At 39.8% G+C, this 17,712-nt stretch overlaps 1 protein-coding gene across 2 annotated transcripts in view; it reads left to right on the forward strand.

The window, feature by feature from the left end:
* abca4a (ATP binding cassette subfamily A member 4a) overlaps positions 1–17,712 on the forward strand; it is a 41,998-nt gene that overhangs the window by 17,055 nt on the left and 7,231 nt on the right. Inside the window, exons 12-39 of one of the 2 annotated variants that reach the window (XM_088071923.1) lie at positions 1,170–1,367; positions 3,316–3,521; positions 3,604–3,780; positions 4,008–4,230; positions 5,220–5,441; positions 5,788–5,992; positions 6,123–6,200; positions 6,338–6,526; positions 7,301–7,478; positions 7,640–7,771; positions 7,921–8,060; positions 8,256–8,393; positions 9,424–9,602; positions 9,980–10,082; positions 10,585–10,790; positions 11,894–11,948; positions 12,115–12,195; positions 12,704–12,873; positions 13,208–13,332; positions 13,464–13,562; positions 13,655–13,844; positions 15,154–15,248; positions 15,519–15,551; positions 15,766–15,871; positions 15,967–16,041; positions 16,213–16,382; positions 17,251–17,428; positions 17,579–17,694. In XM_088071923.1, coding sequence (XP_087928049.1) covers positions 1,170–1,367; positions 3,316–3,521; positions 3,604–3,780; positions 4,008–4,230; positions 5,220–5,441; positions 5,788–5,992; positions 6,123–6,200; positions 6,338–6,526; positions 7,301–7,478; positions 7,640–7,771; positions 7,921–8,060; positions 8,256–8,393; positions 9,424–9,602; positions 9,980–10,082; positions 10,585–10,790; positions 11,894–11,948; positions 12,115–12,195; positions 12,704–12,873; positions 13,208–13,332; positions 13,464–13,562; positions 13,655–13,844; positions 15,154–15,248; positions 15,519–15,551; positions 15,766–15,871; positions 15,967–16,041; positions 16,213–16,382; positions 17,251–17,428; positions 17,579–17,694 — 4,067 coding nt within the window. The remainder of the gene's footprint in view (positions 1–1,169; positions 1,368–3,315; positions 3,522–3,603; positions 3,781–4,007; positions 4,231–5,219; positions 5,442–5,787; positions 5,993–6,122; positions 6,201–6,337; positions 6,527–7,300; positions 7,479–7,639; positions 7,772–7,920; positions 8,061–8,255; positions 8,394–9,423; positions 9,603–9,979; positions 10,083–10,584; positions 10,791–11,893; positions 11,949–12,114; positions 12,196–12,703; positions 12,874–13,207; positions 13,333–13,463; positions 13,563–13,654; positions 13,845–15,153; positions 15,249–15,518; positions 15,552–15,765; positions 15,872–15,966; positions 16,042–16,212; positions 16,383–17,250; positions 17,429–17,578; positions 17,695–17,712) is intronic. The other variant, XM_042510201.2, reaches the window with a different exon arrangement.

Consider the following 17,712-nt stretch of genomic DNA (forward strand, 5'->3'; position numbering starts at 1 on the left):
ATAAGACTCCGTGGCTCAAAAGACTGCATGCAAGATTACTTTAAACTCACACCTATCTTTACTTTAATTGTGGTTTAAAATTTCATCCACATACAAGCCCTTCTGTGCCTAACACAGCAGATATGATCAGGATTCTTGCTCCAATTCAGCTGACATCCAATGCCAAACAATTGTCCTTTTGAATAAGATGATTAATGATGTTGTTATTTCATCCTGATCTTTCCCTCACTGATCATTTCAGCAGAGGTGCCAGGAGTTCACAAAATTTCCTGCTTGAATACAGACCGTTATCTTACCAAAATATGTCATCTCTTTCCCTTTTCCATCCATCCCCCTCTCTATAAGAGGGGGATGGATGGAAAAGTGTCCATCTTTCTCTGTTATTTCCTCCTCTCTCCCTCTTTATAAAAAAATATATTTTTTATTTTTTGTCCTTGTTTGATTAGCTCTTACATTCTCATCGTCCTTCATATGCTTTTTGCTGTGAGACACAAATCTAATAACATTGTTAAATGCACATTTTATCGCTTAGCTGTCGTGCTGTTTATCAGTTCAGATGGTTTTGGTGTGAGTGTTGGAGATATCGGCTGTAGAGATGTCTGCCCTCTCTCCAGTATAATGGTGTGGTGCTCAAAGCACCAAAAAAAAAAAAAAAACCCAAACAGAACATTTGTAAAACTCAACTGCAATGTTTCTTTCCATAAACCATGCCCTGGTTGCTTAAGATAATCCACAGACCTTGTTGTGAGCAGGAAGGAAGCATCTACTATCTGTCTTTTACAGAATAAGGCATAATGAGGAGGATCAAAATGTTAGAGATCATCAAACAAGGACAAATGATAAAAGACTGGTTTTCAGAGAGGCAGTCAGGAGGAAATAACAGAAAAAGATAGATGAGAAAGAGAGGGGGGTGGATAGAAAAGGGAAAGAGAGGGCATATTTTGGTAAGATAAGCTTCTATATTCATCAGGGATTTTTAAAAAAATTTCTTAGGCCTTGACTTTAATTAGATTATTTTGCCAATATTTTTGCTTTCTCTTTCTCCTTTCCTCTTGATTTCTTGAGAAATGTTTATTGTGCTCCAACTGGTGACTCAGCAACATCTTCCTGTGTTCTGGCTCTTAATAGGAAAAACCTCCATGGTAAATACTGTTGCAATACTTTTTCAGGACACCATCTGCAATCCAACGGTGATGGATTTCATTGACAGGAGTCTAGAGGAGGCGCCGTTCTCCTCCAAACATATCCTCAACCTTCTGTACAATGGCCCACCGGAGGACCGTCCAGCTGACGTGCCTGATTTTGACTGGCGAGACATCTTCAACCTCACTGACCGGGTCATTCGGATGCTCAACCAATATGGGGATGTGAGTTGACATGTCTAAAAGACATCTATCATTTTACCATTTTGTTTCTGTCAAAGAAATACCTTTCTCTCAAATACTACTACCTGGATTTTGAGGAATGTGTATCAGAGAGCGTGCAGAATTATACTGACAGGTCAAAGGGGGCTCCACATTTCCAGATGAAAATAAGGTGTCAGGATTGTTTTTGCTAACTTCTGCATTTGGGCTCTGACAGCAAGAATGTGGACCACAATTCTCTTCACCTGAGATGCTGAAATTCTAAGACAGGCCTATTGATAAAATAATCCAATTATTCGCAAGTCTTGTCACTGGTATCAATGCCCTGTTTGGCTGTACCCCTATGTGCTCAATAACACTCTTGTATGTGACGTGGCGTGAGCATTTCTGTCTTTGAGCTCCGCAATTTGTCCGCCCGTCCAGAGACATGGAAATCTACCCAGGTGGGCGAGAGCCAGAGCTGTCGAGTCTCTTTTGTTTACTGCTGATGGAGTGGAGGGTGGAAAAAAAACAGAAAAACATCACAAACCTTCTCTTGTGAGGGCCCTCCACATTAAGCGGAGCAATGCATTTGAAACAAAGTTAAAATCACCCCTTTCCATGCGCAGGCTAATCGGGATGAGAGGCCTATCACACTGGGGGGTGACACGGGGGGCACCTTGGGGCATGGCTGGGTGGATGGTTGGTGCTCTTTGTTTTTGTCCAAGTTGAAGCTTACAGCACTTGAGTGTGACAGGGAGAGTGGGAACGATTGAGGCCGATTAGATACAGCTGTCACTCCATCCACCATCCTTTATAAAGCGGCAACAATGACCGTGGGCTTGATGGCTGGTTGGCTGCATGTTGGTGGTATGCATTGGGCTGCAGTGTTAGTGAGTGAATACTTGGCTAAATGAAGGGACGGTCTTTGAGATTTGAATAATTTGTTGGGTGTGTACAATGTGTCTGTAAATGCGTATATGCATGTATTTTGCATGCATGCCTGTGTTTGCATGGCAAATTGGGTGTTTTGGTTTTTTGGGGGGATATCTGCATGCAATTTAGGATAAATTGTTGTTTTGGAATGTGTCCTTTTGGAACACGGCCCTCCCTATTTGCATTAGCCCACAGTAAACGGCTATATCAGACACGCTTTGTAGGAAAGAGACAACCATTGCTCAAGTGTCTCTGCCAGTGTTGGTGTTAGAGTGTGGCAACACTGACATCTCTGGGATTTTTTACCTTTTAAGCCAGCATGGCTTTAGGGATGGCAATGACTGCCCGTCAAATCATCAGTCCACCACTTTTGTCAAGACTGAAATGCCTTAAAACTATGGAATTCATTGCTGTTAAATTTTGTGCAAACATTCATGATCTCCAGAGGATGAATCCATGATGGCTCTAGTGATCCTCTGTAGCCCCACCAGCAGGTTAAAAATTCAAGTTATACAGGGAAATATCTAAGCATCCACTGGATGGTTGGGAAGGCAATTTTGAACTGACATTCATTCTGATCCAATTGACTTTGGTGGTCCTCAAATTTCTCGTCCAGTGCCATCTGTATGAAATTTGGTACAGACATATTCCCATCAGGATGATTAGGAATCACTTTGTTAATCCTCTGAATATTCGTCTGATGCCATCATCTGATCAAAATCGAAGTGTATCCAGAACTTTGTTTTCTGAAAAAATACCTACAAAACAAATGACATTCCCATCAGCTTTAGCTGTACTGTGTTTTTAGAGCTAACCCGCAAATGTTAGCGAGACAACACAACAAAATAAGATGGTGAACGTGGGAAATTTTGCAACATCAGCGTGTTAGTATTGTCATTCTCGGTATGTTAGCATGCTGACATTAGCATTTAGCCTTATGTTTAACAGACAGTACTTTGCTTATACCCAGGGCTTACTCAGGTACCCTGGTCTAACACCTTTCCATCTGTGTCCCTCCTCATTCTGTCTCACCCAGTGTGTGCTCCTGGATAAGTTTGTCCCTGTGCCTGACGAGGACACAGTCACTTATCGGGCCTTGGACCTGCTGGAGGACAGCAAGTTCTGGGCGGGTCTTGTCTTCGTAAATATGCATCCTTGGACCACTACTGTCCCGCCTCATGTTAAGTTCAAGATCCGTATGGATATTGATGCAGTGGAGCGCACCAACAAGGTCAAAGACAGGTCAGACTGATAGTCAAGTGAAAACAGCGAGTTTAGTGTGACGATAATAAACATAGAGACTAAATATGTGTGTATTGCTCAGGTACTGGGACCCTGGCCCCAGAGCCGATCCTATGGATGACTTCCGCTACATTTGGGGTGGCTTTGCTTACCTCCAGGACATCATAGAGCATGGGATCATCAAGACTCAGACGGGGAAGGAGTGGCCACTGGGTGTTTACCTGCAGCAGATGCCCTACCCGTGTTATGTGGACGATCTGTGAGTAAAAAACGACAAATTTAGTCACATTAACAGCCATAGAAGAAGTCATTGCTGACTTCTTGTAGCTTTTGATTTTCAGGATACAGTCCTAATCTTGTATTATGCCACTCAGTTAACTACTTTGTTGATGATAAACCTGATAGATTGTAAGAATTTCACAGTTCTGGTTCCTTACTTCAATAATTGTGTTCTTCTCTTATTTCTCCTTCCATCTCTATATCTAGCTTCATGCTGACATTGAACCGCTGTTTTCCCATCTTCATGGTGCTGGCCTGGGTCTACTCTGTGTCAATGATAGTCAAGAGTATTGTCCTGGAGAAGGAACTCCGCCTGAAGGAGACTCTGAAGGCAATGGGAATCACCAACGGGGTTATCTGGTCCACCTGGTTTATTGACAGCTTCATCATGATGGGCACCAGCACTGCTCTCCTTACCGCTATCATCATGGTGAGGAACAATTTTTTAAAAAAACCTTGAAAAATCCTCATTTCTGTAGCATCTTATTTATCTCTTACACATACCATTGCTTTGGGCAGAAGACTAATGCCAAAGTGGATGATCACTGATAATGCAAAGTATACAGTGTATAAATGGAGCTTCAAGAGTACATGTAGGCTTTCCCCTACTATGTCGAATCACATATCTTATTACCTTAATTTTAGCAATTTTTTTCTACTATACTGGCATTTAGTTTCCATTTTTACGATAAAGGTTCCAACTACAATTCTTTTTTTTTTTTTCCAGAAACACAAAATCCACATGTAAAACGAATGAGTCTCTTTGTGATTAAGTCAGCATGTCTCTGATCTTGTTAACTTATGTGAATACCAATATCAAGATATCACCCAGTTTTACTGTGAATCATTACCAGATTGTTACCCTTGAAATGAGTAATTAATAATCATGGCTATAAATCATTGATGAAAAATCTGTGAATACCATGACATCATGGGAATTATGTCAACGACTTCGCAGGAAGGAATTGGTCAATGATTTACCCCTCTACCTTGTTAAAGTTACAAGTTCTCTTGTGTAGTCAGACAGTGGCTCAGCTGATATGTTTTTGTAAAATGGTCTGTTGTGACCTCTAGTGGATGATTTGTGTAAAGCAACGTTTTACACGAAAATTACTCAAATAATATGTGTATTGCATTTCACCAATGTGGTATTTCTGATTCATTATTTGAATCAGAAAGAACCTAATGAGAGCCTAGTGTGTCCATAGCAATTAATCTGAAGCAGTCAATATGCTTTTCTTTCACTTCCTCTGCCATATTATTTAAAAAGCATTTATATTAAGACAACTTTTTTTTGTTTGGTTCCCTTCATCAACCCATATATCTTTCTCCTCAATTTCTTCCATATGTCTGTTGGGTTTCAGTGGATTCAGAGTTTTGCAACTGAAAACCCTGTTTCTCTTTGTCTCTGGTTTGTAGGGAGGAAGGGTACTTAACTACAGCAACAGCATCATCCTCTTCCTCTTTTTGCTCACCTTCACTACGGCTACCATCATGCAATGCTTCCTCCTCAGCGTCTTCTTCAACCATGCCAACCTGGCAGCAGCCTGCTGCGGCATCGTTTACTTCACCCTTTACCTCCCGCACATCTTCTGCTTTGCCTGGCAGGACCGCATCACCAAGGACATGAAGATTTTGGTGGTGGGTGTCACATCTCAGCATCTCCCTCTTTTTCAAGGCAGTGTGTTTCACAAGAAAACATTCTACAACATAGTGATAAATCAATTTCAGACACATTCACAAATAGTATCAAATATGGGAACTGATTTGGAGATTTCACTTAGATTAAAAAAAAACAAAAAACAATTACTTTTTGTTTCTTACAGACCTGTTGCATCCCGAAGGATGGAGGCATATGTCTAATTAAACCACTATGTTTTGTAAACCTCATGGTCATAGTTTTAGTTAAAAAAAAAAAACAACAAAAAATGTAAATAAAGTTTAGACTATAGAACAAATATGACTTTCCCCTTGCCTTTGCCATCAGAGTCTGCTGTCCCAGGTCGCTTTTGGCTTTGGGACAGAGTACCTGTCCCGGTACGAGGAGCAGGGCCTGGGTCTGCAGTGGGACAACATCCAGACCAGCCCACTGGAGGGGGACGAGTTCTCCTTTCTCACCTCCATCTGCATGATGGGCCTGGACACTGTGCTGTATGCTGTGCTGGCCTGGTACCTGGATAATGTCTTCCCTGGTCAGTGTGTTAGAGCGAAATAAATGGTTTGGTTGCAACTTTATTTTACCTAATCAATTGTGTTTTGATGTATTTGGATACTTACTGTAGCTCATGTTTTATTTTATTTATTTATTTTTTTACATCACAGGCCAGTATGGAATTGGTCGACCATTTTACTTCCCCTTCCTGCCCTGTTATTGGCTCAACAGTGTGGCTCCAGCTTCAGGTACTTACCATTTTTCCCTGTTCACTTACTGTGCATAAGGAAAGATTTTTTCTATGAGGAGAGACTGTTACCCAGTAACATAATGCGCTGATGTAAGCTCTAAGACAGTTTTAAAATCCTAACTTTGTTTTCTAAAGGCAGCAACAAACTAGGCTTTGATAACTTGGCAAACAAAGAGCAGCAGAAACAAGAGGAGGAGGAAGATCACGACAAAGCCCAGACTCTGGAGGACACGCTCCAGGCTGGCTCGTGTGAACACCAGGATCAACGTGAAAGGCTGGAGAAGGAGAAACAGGCTGAGGCAGAGGAGACCCAGGACCAAGGCGGTAAAATCATCACACATTGGATTTGTGTACAAAGATGATTTTCTTACACAGTGAGGTGCAACTTGTTAAATTTCACACACTTTTGTAACTTATTGAAGACTGGTACATCATATTCTATCATGTTATACATCTCATATTTTACCACAGGGTATAATAGTTGAAACTAAGTTCTATCATGGTTCAGTTATTCACTACGAAAGCTGCGTTTGATTATCAAAATCTTTGCTTCTCTCTGATACCTTAAAGTCTAATCACAGCACAAATCTGCATGCCATTCATTCCATATCTTATTAATTATGTTTCTCCAAGCAAGAACAAACTCGATTTTAATTTAGGGTTAAAAACTATCTTCCTATTTACTTTCACCCTCCCTCTCTGCCAATCACATTCATTGTGTGAGAACTCGGTGCCCTTGTGTTAGTGTTTGCACTTGCTGGTGAACATACACATTGCTAGCTTCTCAGTTTCATGCTCAGTTAATGAGTGATGGAAACTGTTTTCTTTGCACATGTGGCATTCCAGTCCCCTGATCTCATATGTCTTTCATACACATTTGGGAAATTAAATTTTGCTTTTGTTACTTTCTGAAAGGGATATGATATGTTTATATGTCTTTTTTCATAATTGGGTCAGCTTTTTATAACATTCTGCAGCTTTACTAAAAATACTTTTATTGATTTAATTTGTTTTCTGAACACTCAAACAGTCCAGAAACACCATTTCCTCCTTGTCCAGACAAATTAGTAACATATGTATTGTCTTTGCTGTTTGCAGCTCAGCCTTTCTTTGAAGCAGAGCCAGCAGACCTGGTGAAGGGTGTTTGTATCCAGAACCTGGTCAAGGTGTTTGGCAGCAGCTCCACACCAGCAGTGGATGGCCTAAGCATCAGCTTTTATGAGAGCCAGATTACTGCCTTTCTGGGCCACAATGGGGCTGGCAAGACCACCACCATGTATGTCACACAGATGCATACTCACACACGACAACCTTAAGAGCTTGACATGTCAAAAATAGTCTAAAATGATCTTCATTCAAGTTTTGCTGTATCAGTATGTAGCCAGAGGACACCGTGTATCACTACTTAATTTTTCTCTCCTTGTCTCTTTCTTCCAGGTCCATCTTAACTGGTATGTTCCCGCCCACCTCTGGGACCGCCACAATCTACGGCAAGGACATCCGCACAGACATGGACGCCATCCGTGTGTCTCTGGGAATGTGCCCTCAACACAACATCCTATTTCAGCAGTATGTAAATCTCCACACACTTTCATAATAACCCCCCCCCCCCCTCCCACCCACACATACACACAAATTATGCTTGCAGTGTATTGCATGTACAGTTTTATATTTGTAACCACATTACTGCTTCTCCACTTTCTTTTGTTTACTGTTAGTATGACTGTAGCGGAGCATATTCTCTTCTACTCGCTGCTGAAAGGTCGTCCAATCGCAGAGGCCGAAGAGGAGGTGGAGAACATGCTGCAGGATCTGGGTCTGCCCCACAAGAGAGATGAACTGATCCAGAACCTCTCAGGTCTGTCCGGATGCTTCTCCATCCCAAAAAAGCTGCTGCACAGTGCATATGGATACTTTCTGTTTCTATGTTTTTAGATAGATGGTTTACACAGAGTATGCAGGTACATGCATAGATGTATTAATACACTCACTAGCATGCAAAATACACACACTGATGTGTGCACTGTCAGTACCTTATGATGTTTTAATGCAGGGGGCATGCAGAGGAAGTTATCAGTTGCTTTGGCGTTTGTTGGTGGAGCCAAGGTGGTGATCCTGGATGAGCCCACTTCAGGGGTGGACCCCTACTCCAGACGCTCCATCTGGGACCTGCTGCTCAAATATCGAGCAGGTAAGACTGACCCCTTCTGGCTAGAAGAAGGTACACAGCTATAATGTCATAGCTCTGTAGAGGATTGCTGGATTAGCCTCTCAGGTTAACTTTAGATTTTTTTTCCAAAAACAAAAGAAAAATAAAAGTTTCAGTTTTTAAAAAAATAAAAGCCAACCTTTACTGTCTTATATAATGCAATAATAAAATCATTATTCATTTACAGTATTATACCTTAAAATGTGCATTGACATAGACACCATTCATCCTTTTAAAATGGGTAGCACTGTATTCTGCTATTTAAAATTTTAATGTTTAAATTATTAATTATTTTATTTTAATTTTTTACATTTTTATTATTATTTTATTTTTTTCACATTAACTGTCCAACTGACCAACATAATGTTGTATTTGTAAGAACTGTCCAACATGTGTAGTCAGCTGTGTGTTTGACTAATTTATTGGATCATAGTGTGCTCAATATTCATTCTTCAAATTACTAATAAGGTTTCATTATCAGGTTTCCTTAATAACTACTAGTAAATCTTGTTAATGACATACTAAAAAGATATCTGGTGTAAATATTACTAACAGTAGCAGTGTAGCTTGTCATACTACATGACATGATTTGTTGATCATAGTTGAACAAATCTGACAGGTTTGTCTAGTAAGGCCAAACATAATTCAGCCTTGGCCCTGCTACATGAACCTATTGCCAATACATTTAACAGGTCTTCCACTTAACCTGATATCCATGAAACTTGGCAACTTTATAAACTAAAGCTGTTACAATAATGTCTCTGTCTTAAATTTGAAAGGACATATGCTTCGAGCAATTATGTCATATATTCGTGGGCCTACTGAATTTATGGCCCCATATCCAGGTGAGCTGTACTGGAATCTTCATATTAAAAATGAATGTAGGGTTTTTGCCAGTATTATTAGATTCTGACTGAGCAAAGACAGAGCATTTTTCTGAAATCAGAGTCATCAAACATCTGTCCTTCTTTCATTTATCTCCATTTATGTGTGTCTATGACACATCTTGCAGGGCGTACAGTAATTATGTCCACCCACCACATGGACGAGGCCGACCTGCTGAGTGACAGGGTGGCGATCATCTCTCAGGGCCGCCTTCACTGCTGCGGGTCCCCCATCTTCCTCAAGAATTGTTTTGGCGCTGGCTTCTACCTCACTCTTGTGCGACGAATGAAGCGTGACACCCCGAAGGTGGGACAGAGCCTTGTGGGTTTTATGTGTGCATTAGGCTATTGTTTGCTAAAAATCTGGCTTGGCAACCACTTGCTAATTAATGAAGGAAGTAAGGAAGAAAGAAACAAGAAGATAAATAAATAAATAAACAAATAAATAAACCAACCAACTATGGAAGAAATGAAAGAAAAAACAAAGAAAGAGAGGAACCAAGGGAGGAAGGAAGCAAAGAAAGAAAAAAGGGTTTATTCATGATCCATTACACTTGACCCTAGATTAATACAGTGTTTTGACCTGCATTAGACTTTTTGTAATTTGTATGTAAATGAGTCCATGCGACTGCAAGGATGCAAAAGAAAGGTAAAATTTTGGTTTCTGATCATGTTTTCCTGCAGGCCAGCTGTGACTGCACACAGGACTGCTCCTGTAAATGCTCAACGTGCTCAAAGTTTAAAGTGAGCCAGGAAGAGAGCCGCAGTCCAGACAGACAGATGGATGGTGAGTTCCATTATTGGGTTATTTTTATATTGTAATTTCAGACATCAGTGTAGTGCGCCAAGTTCATTGTTAATCTCCTTAAACCTGTTTCAGTCTATTCAGCGTCTAAATGAATACTGCAATGGAGCATAATCTCTTTGTCATGGTGATGAATAGCTCTTTTGCACTGGATTGTAGTCAGTCTGCTTACTGTAGCTGCTGCCAACACACCCAGAAACACCCTGCACTGACTCTATTCAGTGTTCTACTGTAGACCTTTTACATTTCCTTTATTCCCTGCTGTGATTTTGCACACCCTTTGCAACACATTTTTACTCAGCATATATCCTGTCAGATAATTAGTTTAACTGTTTTTCTTTTTACTATTAGTGTTGATGCAGTTTACTTTGCATTTTAAAAAAGCAAATGGAGGGTAAAGGGGAGGCAGTAAGATGTAAAACTAATTATTCAAAGTATTTTGATGGATGCTAAAATATGACAAAATCGTACCACTCATCCTTAGGTAACATGGAAAGCATCACAGCTCTGATCCACCATCACGTGCCGCAGGCTCGTCTTATCGAGGCCATCGGCCAGGAGCTGACCTACCTGCTGCCCAACCGAAACTTCCAGCCTAGGGCCTATGCCAGCCTCTTCAGGGAGCTGGAGGAAACGTTGGTGGACATTGGCCTCAGCAGCTTCGGTGTGTCGGACACATCGCTGGAAGAGGTGGGTGGATATGACAAGAAAGGAAATGCTAGCAGCTTCAGTAATCATAGGACTGCTTGTATTTAAAAGGATAGTTCCGAGTTTTTGAAGTGAGGTTGCATGAGGTACTTATTCATAGACAGCCTATTACATAAAGTAAATGTCAGTTTGTACATCCCCAGTTTGAAGAATTTGGCAGGAGTACGACATGGAAGCTGAGCAATATACTGCTTTGGAGAGGGGCAGCAACAAAATGTTTTTTCAGCGCCTAAAAATGTTTAATATCAGTTCAATTGTGCGCTTTACTGAAAGTATTTTTTTACTGCTTTACCTTAATGTCAGTCAGCAATTTCCAATTGGAAAATAAAACCATTGTATTGCTCTTTTCAAAGCCAGACTCCATTAAGAAAAACAATGATTTCACACTGAACACAGGAGCTGCTTGCCTGCCGCTACCTCTGTTATTGTGTGACTTTGGGGTTTAAAGTGGTCACACAATAACATAAATAAACACGACTGAAGCAGCGGTTGGCCTGTAGCTCCTGTATTCTGCAAGCTAAAATGACTGTTTTGTCAATGGAGTCTGGTGGCTTTGATGAGAGCATTGAAGGGATATTGAAGGTGTCAATTGCTCTCCAGTTGAAACAGGCTGTCTGACAGAAAGGTTAAAGCAGTGAAAATACTCCCAATATATAATATATTTAAACTGATATTGATTTTTTTAGGTGTGACTTTTTTTTAGGTGGCTGAAATACGTTTTAGTGCTACTTAAAATGATCCGAACCATCCATTAAACGACTACATACAGTTTTGATTTATTAGGGCCCCCCCCCCCCCATTGATTCACATTTACAAATTGATGTTACAGTCCCAGGACTTAAAATATGAGTCAATCGATCAAACTGACAATTATTTGCTGTTAAAGTATATATTTTCATTTTCAGTGCTAAACAGCAAATTTAATAATAAGATCAAAAAGGGGGAGTTTTACTGGGACAATCTGTCATTCAGACACTGTCAGACATTCACCTTTACAGTGATCAGACTCTGTTATATGAAGCTTTGCAATAAAGAGCATCTGTTAATGTTGGATCCCGACAATAAAATAAGCTATTTCTTTGTAGATCTTCCTAAAGGTCACTGCTAATGGGAATGCAACCAACAGGAAATGCATACCAGGTAAAAAAAGAGGAAGAAATGCACAAAGTTTTTGTTTCCTCTACCTTGTTTCTGGTCCTGTTGATTTGTTGTGTGTCTGAATGTGTAGTCGTACCTCTCGTAGCCTATTTTTCTTCATTATGTGAACTACATCCTTTGTATCCCACTTTCTGACTGTCTCTCTCAGACAAGAAATCATTGCGACAGATCTGTCGAGCTAGTCTCTGTGGATTCAACAGAGTGGCAGTTGATATGGAACCATTAAAAGGTGACATTGGTTTTCAGCTTATGGCTCTGGACAAATTGCTGCTGCTGTGGGAAAAACATATCAATTTAAGAAGGTTTACAGTCTATTATGCGTTGTAGATGAAACCTATTTTAACCTTCCCTTGTTGTGAAGGTCGACTGTGAAGATAACAGAATAGTCTGACAATTTGAAAAATGCCTCAAATTTAATCCATTCTTGAAAACCCATTTTGGGAAAAGTGTTTTTCCTGACAACGGTGTACTGCAGTTAGCTGTGGCTTGTGCTTTTTGACTTGTAACATGCGACCAATTCATCATAAATATTCAATCCAGAGCTTTCATTTGCACAGCAGTAACATGTAAAGATGATGGACTACATCCCTGAGTCTAGTAGAGCTGCTGGTAAATGCTTTTTGATCACTGTTCACAGAGGGCTGAACATGCTTAGCTCCCTGGCTGGCTTTTTAAATCCAGCATGTAAACTGCATGTGCAAGTCAGACTGCAACTTGACTTGAGCTCTGTATTCCAGGGACAGATGGGGCTTTGCACACCAATGGCCAGTGTGATGTCCCAGAAGGCAGTGCAGGCAGGGGCTCCTCCCAGGTCAGAGGCTTGTGTCTCACCATCAAGCAGTTCTTTGCTCTGCTTATCAAGAGGCTGCACCATGCGACGCGCTCTTACAAAGACTTCTTCGCCCAGGTAACCTCAATATCATTTATCAAACCCTAATGCTAATATAATGTACTAATCTTAATAGCATTCATGTTTAAGTGTTGATAAATAGGTGTTTTACATTTACTGGAATAAAATATGTATATATATATATATATATATATATATATATATATATATATATATATATATATATATATATATATATATATATATATATATATATAGAAATACTACAGCACAAGAAAAGCGATAATAACCCAGGTTTTGAATAGTTTTAATAAGACATACCAGGGCCTTGATATTAATCCGAGTGTTTAATATTTTATCTGTTTATCAGTTGTGTCTCTGTCTTTGGTAGATTGTGCTGCCAGCCAGTTTTGTTTTCCTGGCTCTGACATTCACTCTGATCGTTCCACCTTTCGGAGAGTATCCAAGTCTGACTCTCACTCCCTGGATGTATGGCAGACAGTACACCTTCTTCAGGTGGGAATAAAGGACTCAAGATTGCATAGCACTATTTAACTGAAATGAAAAATTACGATTAAATAACATTTGTACAATACCTCTGACAGACTTTGTCTCTCTGAACATACTTTCTGATCTTGTCCTTGCAGTAATGAACGTCCTATGGATGCTCAGATGAGATACTTTGGTGAGGTGCTGTTGGATAAGCCCGGCTTTGGGACTCGCTGCATGGTGGATGAACCACTTGAGTGAGTCACCTTCACAGATTATTTTTTTTTTCTCCAGACTGTCCTCTGTGCTGTTTTGTTTGACCACATGGTTTAATTTCTCCCACTGCTAGAGATTTCCCATGTAACAACATAACCACAGAGTGGGAGATGCCCTTGGTTAACCCCTTCCTGATCGATATGCTGGACGGCCCAGAGTGGAGTTCCCTCAGACCGTCTCCAGACTGTCAGTGCAGCACACCTAAGAAACTCACCATGCTCCCTGTGTGTCCTGTAGGAGCTGGAGGCCTGCCACCTCCACAGGTAAGTGGTTGGATCATTGATATTAAAAACCACATATATATATGAAAGATCTACCCCTCACATACACTTCTACCATGCATTGACTTCTGTATCACTTTCACTTATTTAACTGAAATGGCATACATTTAGAGCTCCACCATTGCTAACGAGTTCTTATATTAAATAGACAATGGGCCTCATGCAAGAAACGATATACAAACAAATGTTATTTGTTTGTTTCCACGACTTGTTCTTATTTTGTTCATACCCATTGATTTTTGGGATTCACCAATGTTTTCTTAATTTTGCTTTTCTCTGAGGTAAGAGAAAATTTGCTCTTACCAACTTAAGAGAAAAACGTCTCATCTTCAAAGACCACAAATTGTTGTCCAACACAATAAAAAAAAGTTTTGTATTTGAGGAACATTTTAAAAAAAATGCAGGAATATCATTAAATCAAAATTAGATCATGTTTTAGAGTAATTATAATGACTGGATTGTTAAATTTCAGGGCTAAAGAAATACTATACTCGATCTATTGATCCCAATTATTGTAATTACAGTTACTGGGCATCCCTCTGCTGACCAGAGCTAAACTATAATTAAATACATTTACTCAAATACTGTACTTAAGTACAAATCTGAGGTTACTTTACATTACTTGATTATCTTAATCTCTTGCCACTTTCCACCTCTATATTGTACTTTATATTGTATACTGTACTTTTTACTCCACTACTTTTACTAGATAACTACTTTAAAAATTGAGATTTTTTTTTAACAAAAACCCAAAATATTAAAATATACCAGTGCATTAGTTAATTAATTAGAAAATTAATTGGCAACTATTTCTTTTGTGGAAGTCATTTTTCAGGAAAAAATAAATCATGGTTCCAGATCTCATATACTGTATACTGTATGTATGAGGGATTGCAGCTTTTTCTAATTATTTTGATTTATTAAATGTATTTAAATCATTTTGCATGAGCACTTTTATTACTTAAATACATCTTCCTGAAAACACATTTACTTTGTTTATTTAACTGTGGGCCTTCTAGCCTTTTTTTTTGGTGGAGTCTCTCCAGTCTTGGCCTCGTGTCTTTGAACACAGCACACAACCTGCACTGATATGGTGTTTAGGGGGTGTTACCTATGCAAAGTGGGGTCATTGAGCACACCTGGGTAAGGGCAGATTTGGGTGGTTTAGAGTGTTTGGTGCATCTGGGGTTGGCTTCTCTTACTTTTTACTAGACAATTTAGAGAAAATATGAGATGAATTTAAGAGAATGTTGCTGCATGAGGCTCATTTTGTTTTTATTTTTTGCATCAGAGGATCCAGTCAACAGGAGATGTTCTCATGGACCTAACAGGCAGGAATATCTCCGACTACCTGGTGAAGACCTACCCCAGCCTCATCAGAACCAGGTACAAGATCCTGCGCACCAGTTCAGAGGGAAGAACTCATTTACTTCCCCCAAAAGCAAAAAACAATTAATTATGCAAAAGAAGACAAAGCATTAAGTAACTGTACCTAATAGCATCAGATTAACTCTAGATTATCTCCTCTACATTGATCTAAACTTTGAATATTAAAATATATGTTATAGTTGCATAACAAAGAAAAACTATAATGAGTAATATCAAGCCTAATTGATGTGAATATTTTTTAAAGTTGAAATGTTGATTTCTTTCCAGTTTGAAGAGCAAATATTGGGTGAATGAACAAAGGTAATTTCAATCTGTTTCCATGTGATTACAGTTTGTTCCATATATTGCTGTCTTTTATACATTTTGAAGTTTATTACTAGGTCAGATGTGTCATGTGTGGTGGTGTAGTTCTCCCTCCGGTGGTTGTCATGGTGTTGTACAGTTTTGCGCAGCAGGAGCTGGAATCACAGTAAAGCTTTGTAAATGTCAGTGGGGTTTTCTCTCTGGTGTTCAGGTATGGAGGTATATCAGTGGGAGGACAGCTACCTGTTTTAGAGCTTCAGCCAAAGACCATCCAGGATGTAGCAGCACAGCTGGCACGACTGCTCAATGTTACAGGGGTATAGCTTTAAAAGTCAACATTATGATAGTGTACGCTATTTGTTTCTGTGTGTTCATACTTTGCTCTGTAGTGATTTTGAATTTTTGGTTGCAGGGCAAATATTCCAAACAAACGCTGAAGGACATAGGGCCGTTCCTTAGGTACATGGAGACTCAAAACAATGTCAAGGTCAGTCCACTCACCAGCAGGATGAAACCTTTATCACGGTGATCCACTTCTCTCATAGTATATAACAATGTATTAGACTGTACAACAAGTAAATGCTGTAGTTTTCAGATGACACGTCTATTTTCTTAACGTTTAAATTAACAGTCATGAAAGTACACTGTCTTTTGGCAGGTGTGGTACAACAATAAGGGCTGGCACGCCATGGTTTCTTTCATGAACGTGGCCAACAACGCCATCCTCCGTGCAAATCTGCCCAAAGGAGCTAACCTGGACGAATATGGAATCACCACAATCAACCATCCGCTGAATCTTACCAAAGAACAGCTCTCTGAGATCACTGTGTGAGTGACCAACAGCTGGACATGCATTTAGTTACACTTCAGTCTGAAACCTTTGAAGGTGTTTGCAAAAACTGGGCATGATTGTTGCTTGTGCGTTTGTCCATGCATCCATCCATACGTCCATCCATACGTATGTCAGTCTGTCCATCCAATTCTCTTGAACACTATATCTGAAGTACACCTTCAGGAAATTTCATCAAATTGGGTACAAACATCCACTTGGACTAAAGGATAAGCTGGTTGGATTTTTGTAGTCAAAAGTCACTGTAAGCTTGTGTCCATCTCATTCTTGCGAATCCAATATATCAGGAACACCTTGAGGGAATTTCTTTAAGTTTGGCGCATATGTCCAGTTGGACTCAAGAATGAACTGATTAGAATTTGGTGGTCAAATGTCAAGGCCCTAATTCAAGAATTCATATGCTAATTGTGACAAGATTTCTCACAAAAGAATAAAATGATGAAGTGATGATATCTTATATCCAATAGGTCAAAGGACAGCTTCACTCTAACACCCTAATGTTATTCTGGCTATTATTTAGTGCCATAGCTCAAGAACAAAAGGGTGACATTTGGTCAGATGATGAAGTAGTGTCACTAATCTTGGTTGTCCACTTTGAAACTGTGCTGATTGTTTAGATTCTCTTTGCTGCTGAATTGAAGATGTGTGGGAATCATCTACATTTGATAATATTTAGCATTTTTGCAGCAACACTTTGATGTATTGTCTACTCTCATGGCTACATGACTTTAGACAGACGTGGATGTAAACTGTAGCTGCAACTTGACTGGTTTGCAGAGGCATACATCCGCAAGGCAGTCATTCTAATTTAAGAATTTATTAAAATGTCCTCTCTCTTTTCCCCAGCCTGACCACCTCAGTGGATGCAGTGGTGGCTATCTGTGTCATCTTTGCCATGTCCTTCGTACCAGCCAGCTTCATCCTCTATTTAATCCAGGAGAGGGTCACTCAGGCCAAACACCTGCAGTTTGTCAGTGGTGTCAGCCCATTGGTCTACTGGATGGCCAACTTCCTCTGGGACATGGTACAGTGACCCTATTACCTCATAAAATGTGCACCAATGCCAGGAAAATGTCAAAAATAGTGAAGAGGTTTTCTTCACTCATGAAAATGCCCTGTGGACATAAGTATCTATGGAATGCCGATTTGATTGTTTTTATTGTTGTTTCCACAGTTGAATTACTCCATCAGTGCAGCGATGGTGGTGGAAATTTTCATCTTTTTTGATAAGAAGTGCTACACCTCACCAACCAACCTTCAGCCACTCATTTCCCTGCTTATGCTTTATGGGTAGGTTTTTGTGTTTTT

The sequence above is a fragment of the Plectropomus leopardus genome, chromosome 21 (genome assembly GCF_026936395.1).
Source record: "Plectropomus leopardus strain MGB_pleo_1.0 chromosome 21, ASM2693639v1, whole genome shotgun sequence".
In the NCBI taxonomy this organism is placed as follows: Eukaryota; Metazoa; Chordata; class Actinopteri; order Perciformes; family Serranidae; genus Plectropomus; species Plectropomus leopardus.